General features: G+C 43.9%; 1 protein-coding gene across 1 annotated transcript in view; it reads right to left on the bottom strand.

The window, feature by feature from the left end:
• Nucleotides 1-1,508: 1,508 nt before the first annotated feature.
• Nucleotides 1,509-7,906, bottom strand: part of Spon1 (spondin 1) — a 332,365-nt gene continuing 325,967 nt past the window's right edge. The window contains exons 15-16 of the mRNA XM_008853516.3: nt 6,640-6,903; nt 1,509-4,057 (exon numbers count right to left, since the gene is read on the bottom strand). Coding sequence (XP_008851738.1) covers nt 3,894-4,057; nt 6,640-6,903 — 428 coding nt within the window. The 3' untranslated portion in view covers nt 1,509-3,893. The remainder of the gene's footprint in view (nt 4,058-6,639; nt 6,904-7,906) is intronic.

Here is a 7,906-nt window from a genome sequence, read left to right as displayed (position 1 = left end):
CCCCCCCCCCCCCCCCCGCTTGTCTTTTAATGCTTAAAAATGATTTGAGGTAAAGGAAAATTGTCTAAGCATTCAACTGCTTAAAATATAAGACTATTACCAATCAGTGGTACAGACAGGAGTATTTAAAGCACCATGAGGAAATGTTAATGAATGCTATCTTATGTTAAGACATTATGAATGTTAAGTGAAAACAGTCTGAAATTGAATTTCACTCTGATGATAACTGTTAAAAATTATGCATGCAAATTTTATTTGTCATGGCATTTTCACTTAAAGATGACCAAAATGCAGCTCACATCAGGTTTAATACGAAAACAGCTGGTTTATGTGGTGAGGGATGAGTGCAGTGGGGCTGGTTTTCAGTGGGACCTAACATGGGATACTGGAAGGACAGGATACTGAAAAGATCTGATCTTCAAATGAGAACTGGCTACACTGTGAGGATGAGAAATCGAAGTCCTTTAGTGTGGAAAGTGTAGGTCAGTCCTGAGGCCAGGAAAGGAGAAGTGATGTCACCACAGCTGCTCCCTGCATGCGGAGTCCCTGGCCTTCACCACTAGTCTCAGCATTTTAGTCCTACCAAGGGTACAGACCCTCTGAACTCCTGGATTTCTAAAGCAGGGCATTTTAGTATAGCTCTTTGGTTTGGTTTTTTGAGGCAGGGTCTCCCTGAAACCCTAGCTAGCTTGGAACTCACTGTGTAGACCAGGTTGGCCTGCCTTTGCCTCAGGAGTGCGGGGATTAAAGGCGCATACCACCAAACGCAGCCTTTAGTAGAGGGCTTTTTCTTTCAAAGGCTTTAAATTGGAGAATTAGCTCCATGCTAATTAGTGTTTAGTGGCTGTTTATAATTTGTTACTGCACTTCAATCATTTTTAAAGGGATTTATTTTCATTCTTCCTACTTTAGGCGATAAGAAGAACAAGATGAATCATAATATTAAAATTAATAAACTCAAATAGTAAAATGGTAGAAATGGCTGTTTTCCGTGACTCTGAGTTGTAATTAGAAATTAAACATTCATGGTTTAATCTTGTTTGGATAATGGTATCCATTCCTTGTGGCTATGAATAGTTAACTCTTTTGTAGTTGAATTCCATGTAGTAGAATTTCCAAAGCTTGGCTCTCTCACTCTAGGTTAGATTCTAAGATGGTCTCAAGAGACTCTTTGTGGTTCTTTGAGTTTTCTGACTAAAGTGTTATTATTTTTGAGATAGGCTTTTGCTGGGCTGCAACTTCGGTCTTCCTGTTTCTGCTTCTTAGAGCTGGAATGACAGCTAACATCATACCTGGCCTCCAAAACGCCACCCAGGCTTCATGAAAATAGGGCACAGAGATACCTTGACAGAGAGAGAATTTTTTCCCATGGACATGTCAGCCATAGACGTAGTGTGGGCCGGATTTCTGGAGTGCTGGAGGCACTGACTGCCCTGTTGCCTTGAAGCTCTTGAATATGTCTAAAACGTGTGTAGGAGACAAAGTTCAAATGAAAACAGCACTCGTTCTTTTAATGTTTTCAGTTCTGGGTCTAAAGAAGCCCAGGCTTTATTCTTATTTACTACAGCAGATTTCCTTAAAATAAAACACATTGGCAAGGTGACAGGTTAGTGACCCAGTGTCTGATTGGAGCTTGGAACTTCTTAGAATGTGGGTGTAAATTAGATTACAACTGATTTGGCATTGATAAAAATAGATACAAGTATAGCTGTGTATGGCAATTATTTTCTTATAGTCTCTTTACTATCTCAAGTGGAAGTCCAAACAGATTGTAATTTTGTAGTAAAAAGCTTTTATTTCCAAAATGATTGGTTAGCAGAAAAAACTAGATCATCTAACACAAGACTTTGGTAAGAGATTTGACACAAATTCCCCATCGCAAACAGCACAGTGAGCTTCAGTGATGGAGGAAGCACAGCCTCTGGCCAGTTATCTGGCTTTTAAGTCTCCCAAGTCTAGTTAAAATTATACCCCACTGGGACCAGGTAAGAGAGAGAGACTCTAGCCAAGGTTGTCACTGTCTTACGGAACTTTGATTTTCTGGGGTTGAGGGTATGTTTCTGTCAGATCACTCCGAGGGTGCTGCAGAAGTGGGCCGAGCAGATTCTGTCAGCACTTTCCTTTTTTGGTCTAAGTGGAAATGTAAGCCTCGCGTTTCTTTATAGTATCTTCCTTGGAGGGGAGAAAGCAACTCATTGAAAGACTTAACAATAATTTTAGAAATAACCCAAGCTTCAAATGACCAAGGGATGTGGTACTAACAGCCCCTCCAGAATGAGGGAGCAGAATCCCCATCTTTTCCTGAAAATGGTTGAGGTGCATTAGGTGACAACAGTAAAAAGACCCCACCATCTGACCGCTTAATTAGCTTAAAAACAAAAGACAGACCCAGTGACATGTTTTTATTCAACAGGCTCTCTTGTGTTAAGGAAAATACATATTCAGGATTGTAGCATAGTTGTGGTTAGAAATAGTCTGACGTGTTTAATGCAGTTTCTTAAAATAGTATATTCAAAGCGCTATATGCATCTCACCCACAGTGTGTATTTGGATTAAGCAGTAATAAAAAATAAGACCTGCAAAACAAATGTAACAGTGGTTTTTAACAATAAATGCATGAGCAAAACCTGCTGATGGACTCACAACAGAGACAAATACCTTTACTCTAATTGTTGGCCATTAGCTAAGCTCCATGAATTTGGAATACTGCTACTGGTTTGGAAGTAAGTGGAAATTGCTGGTTGCCTGTGCGGACTGGGATCCTGGTCCAGAAAGCAGCAGGCAGGGTTTAATTCAAAATGCTTTATCCTAGATTTTGTCTTAGTCATTGAAATATGTTGTCTCTCTAAACCAAAAATTTTATGACTAAAACATAACTTTTAAGTAGAGTGATAGTGTTTGTGTTGAGGAATTGACTTGGGGACCTTGGAGCAGATTAGCAAATAGTTCTCAGAGATAAAATGCCTTCTTCTAAGAAACATTGGAAAACCTAAAAGGTCTGGATACATGTAGGAAGATTTTAAAAGTCAGGTTTGGAATTAGTAGGCCAATTTTGATGCCTGGGTATTGGATCTAATAAGGATCTGTTATCAAAAGATCCTTATAGGCTTATAAGTCTAGCCTCCTAGGAGAATTATGGCACCAAAAATTATGGCAGGATAAAAGAAAACAAAAACAAACAGAAAACACAAAGGAACTTTTTTTACACTTAGTTTCCTTTATCTATGCTGCTTCAAGAACTGTTACCTTAGATTTGAATAAAACAGCCATCATCACTGTCATCCTTTTGGGTATTAGGAACCAGTATTTGGAAGTGAGATAAAAGTAGCCAGAGTTTCTTAGTGTAAGAATCAAAGCCACCCAACATCAGTGCTCCTTGGCAGGTGGACTGTTTTCCCCAAGAACTTATACCTAAGGAGATGTTCAAGAGACCTAGAGTTGTGCTAAATGGAAAGAGGTGGAGAAACAGTTTTCTGCAAGAATGAACCAGCCGAAGATGACAAAGAGGGGAATCTGGTCTGCGCATTTGAAGAGCGTGTCCCTGTCTGCTGCCCTAGCACGGAGCTGCCTTTTCCTGTGCAGGTGGCCAGGGTCTCTGTTCCGCTTAGCCAAGGGGATTCTCCACTGGGACACACCAGTTTAGTACAAGGTGACTGACACTACTCATTTCGGAACAGGAAGAGGGCCGGCTGAGAACGAGGGAGTCCCCCTCAGCCTGTACCCACAAGAAGTACTCAGGCAGGATGTCTCTGGCATCCATAAGACTATTGGGCAAACCACACTGTAAAAATGAAAACTAGTGGACACAGTTTAAATTGTCTTAAACAAGCAAACCAACCACCCAGCCGTTGGGGACTAGACTCTGGAATGCAGCCTGGGGAACTATACCCCTGCTAACAAGGGTGCACGTTGCACGCTCTGATTTCTCTCTTGTCTTTGCAGCTGGTAAACTGGGGGCTTTTGAACCTCTTCTTCACAGTCATGTAGCGCTCCTGAATCCCGCCTCCACAGAGCTTGGTGCATTCTGACCAGGCCGTCCATGGGCGCATCCGGCAGCCTGAAAGCGTGAGAATCCTTGGTTAGGCCAGCGGAACTGGGGTGCTGAATTCCAGCAGGACTGCCCTGTTTGTCTTCCCTCTGCTTCTCTGTGTGATGACTGGTTGAATTAATTAATGCCCAGTGTCCTTATCAGTGATAGGTTGCAAAAACCATGGCCATTAGCATACCATAGCTCTTCTGTCAAAGGGTACAGTCTATTTTCTCACCTCTTGAACTTGGGCTTGGCTAGGTAAGTGAAGTGCAAGCAAAATCATGCCTTGAGAAAAACTTCTAGGAAAACTCCACGGTGTGAACAAGTCTGGATAGCCCCATGTGACCGACCCTGAAGAAAGAGGTCCCGGGGGGCCTTGTGCCCCCACCATTTGATTGTGGGCGCATGCATGAGAAGGAGCCAAAGGCTAAATCTCAGAAGAATCAGGTAGCCTAGCCAGCTTGCCACTGACCTGCAGGATCATGTGAATAAGTGATTGTTTAAAACACTGGGTTGGTTTCTAAGGTCGTGACCATTCAAGGAGCACTTAAACAACTTGCTCATAAGCCTAACTGCCCAAGCGAGTGATTCATCTACCAGATACTAAGTAAAACAATTTTTTCCTTTTCTTTACGCAGCATGAGCATGCCTTCCTTAAAGAAACCTCCTCTGACCTCCAGAGATTAGATCTTGTGTTCCCCAGCTTCCATGACAATCTATACCTATACCTTAGACCCATCATGCTATGTATTAGATATCTGTTTACCATGCCACAGCAAAGTTCATGGAGAAACGATGCCAAAGACACAGTTTGCCTTAACTGACGTGGCTGGTGACTGCCTGTGACAGCTTGGTATATGAACATTCCCTAAGGAACAGATCTCTAGACTTGGCTCATTGCCCAGGGTACAGGTGGAACATCTTAAGGAAGGGAACAAAGGGGTTAGTTTGAGCTCTGCCTTTAAACGTAAGCAAAAGCTCCTGACAAATTAACCTTTGCCTTTCCATGGGTGCCTTACCCTTGGGGAACAGAGAACATCTAATGGTCTGTGCCCAAGACTTAAACACGGATCATCCCAACTCATCACTTTGTGGGTCTGCTCTCTCAGCTTGGTCCAGCATATTTGGCAATGCAGCCCCATGTAGGGAATTTTATTTTTAAACAATGGATTTTTTAAAATGACATTTTCTATTATTATTACCATGTGTCTGTATGTGTGCATACCATAGTGTGCCTGTGGAGGTCAGAGGACAATTTAAGGAGTTGGGTCTCTCCTTCTACCATGTGGAGTCCAGGGATTGAGCTCTGGTCATCAGGCTTGGCGGGAAGGAGGTGCCTTTACCCACTGAGATATCTGGCTTTTTTTTTTTTTACTGGAACTTTTCACAAATTGTGCTAGAGAAGGGGGGGCACATAATCTTCCCCCTGGGCTACAAACAAAACCTAAAAACTGGCCTCTGTAGCTCTGTTATTTTTTTTCTTCTCTAAATCACTTAACTAGGCCTGTTAAAGCCACTCAGAAGCCTTCACCCATAGAATCAAGCCCCAGTTCTTTGACAGGTAGCTGCTGGCCTTTACGGCCTGCCTCTTTGTGTTCTGCCGTATCCTCCTCCCACCCGTTGCTTGGACACGTGTCCTCTGGCGTCTCTGCCTTGGCAGTGATTGTCCTGCTGGCTGGAGTGCACTTCTGTAACCGACAAACCCCTGAAAGTTCTCAGAGACCCAGGCTAGCTTCCTCTACTCTGGCATTTCCATGAATTCATCAGTGTACCGTGCTCATCCATGGCCCCCTGAGCACTTGGTTCATTGCTCTATTAGAGCATTTACACTATGTTGGCAGCCTGGGTCCATATTATTTGAAGAACTAAAATCCAAATGCTAAACTTTGCAGTTAACATTAAACTTAGAAGCCACAGGCCAGGCAGGCTTATCTCAGCCACACCCTTAGAAGGGTGACTGCTCTGAAGAATCCTCTAGAACATGGGCTCTCCTCACACATCTGTGTCTCCATTTTTCCCTTTGCAGGAGTGAATGGAGCCAGTTACTCATAGCTGATTTTGAGCAAAGTTTGAGAAGGCTTGCTGGTTTTACAGTTGTAAGAAAAGGACAAAGTTATACAAGTCCTTAAAGGCTCTTTGAAAATTTAGTTTTGACTGGTAATTATATCTAATGTTTCTTTGATTAAAAAAAAAAAACCCTCCATCCTCTTCTTTACATATTATGCCTTTTTAGTATTTGGGGTAAAAACTTGTATGTAAAAATGGGGGCTGTGGAGATGGCTCAGTGGTTAAGAGCACTGGCTGCTCTTGTACCTCTGCCGTATCTCCATCCCACCCATCACTTATTCTGGGAACCAATACAGTCACTGGCCCCATCACAAATGACCGACAGGAACTCCAGTTTGGGCTCTGACACTCTCTTCTGGTCTCTAAAGGGCACTGCATGCACGTGGTACACTTACATGCAGACAAAACACTCATACACATAAAAATAAAAAATCAAAATGTAGTCTATAGAATCCGAGAAGTGCGTCACTCTTCCTTTGAGCCCCATGCAGCCCCCACCTGTCCCAGCGCCCTGCTCGGGCCCTCCCTCCTGGAGGTCCTACCTGGGAACTGCTCCCCATCCGACTCTTCCTTCAGTTGCTCGCTCCTTCGGCTCTCTCGGGCTTCCCTCCAGCGCAGCTTCTGCACTGATGGGTTGCGAAAGCATTTCCGGACACGACACTTTTTGCGTTGCACAGTCTCTGGGCAGGGGGCACCTCCAAACTGAGGCTCCATTTGGATTGTTCGGGTTCGAATCATGTGGCCTTTTCCACATGACTTGTTACATTCTGACCACTGGGACCACTCGGTGAGTTCACAGTCAATGGCTGACAAGAGAAAGATGGGCATGAGTGCATCTCATGTCTGAAGCCAGATATAGTCACTGGCTCCACTGAACATGACTTTCTAAGGTACTCTACAAAAGAAGATGAAGTGGGATCATCCAGACCCCATGGTCAGTAAGGAGGAAAGGTGAGATTGGTGGCATGTCATGACCTGCTCTGTTCATTCTCCGATCCTCCATGGCTCATGAAAGCAGTGGGAGACTTTGAAGATGTGTTCATGGCCTCTGTGAGTTCCTAGAATATTGTCCGTGGCACTGACCTGCCTTCCACAGTCCCAAGGGACCTCCCAGGGAATCCACAGTTTACTGGTGGTTTTTCAGAGCAAGGCCACCAAATCACCCACTGCCTAGTCTTTGGTGAGAACAGCAATCTAGCAGGTGGCTGGCCCGTATGGAGACATGAGGCATTTTTATATTTTTTGCAGTACCAGATCTAGCAAGTTCTTTTACAAAGCCAGCACCTCACACATGTAAGGTGAAATAACACATTGATCTGATTCTCTGGATCTGTTCAATGAAGTGAATGATTCCACAAATCTTCATTGGCTTTTTAAAGCCTGGACCAGTTTGCACTCTGCTGAGCAGTTTCAGGTCTCTCTCCCCGAGGGAGCTTGTCTGCCACGGGGATAGTGGTGCTGTTATTACCATTAGGATTAAAGGAGCTCAGGCTTTCAGCCTAGAAAGTGCCCTGCAGATCTTCATCTCCCCTTCATTGGGCTGTGTGGCTATGAACATTTTTGTTTGAATTGGTGACTGTCACCATGAGAAGACTTTAGAGCCCAGAGGGCTGGAAAGATGACTCAGAGGTAAGAACACTTGCTGTTCTTCCAGAGGACCCAGGTTTGAATCCCAGCACCCATGCGGTGGCTAACCACCACCCATAACTCCAGTTCTAGGGGATCCAGATACCCTCTTCTGGTTTCTGTGGGCATTATACAACATGGGTGCACTTTCATATATGTAGGCAAAAAACACTCACACACCTT

The sequence above is a fragment of the Nannospalax galili genome, unplaced genomic scaffold, assembly GCF_000622305.1.
Source record: "Nannospalax galili isolate Female #2095 unplaced genomic scaffold, S.galili_v1.0 scaffold44, whole genome shotgun sequence".
Classification (NCBI taxonomy): Eukaryota; Metazoa; Chordata; class Mammalia; order Rodentia; family Spalacidae; genus Nannospalax; species Nannospalax galili.
The sequence above is the reverse complement of the archived record's forward strand: the minus strand, read 5'-3'. Positions and strand labels throughout refer to the sequence as shown.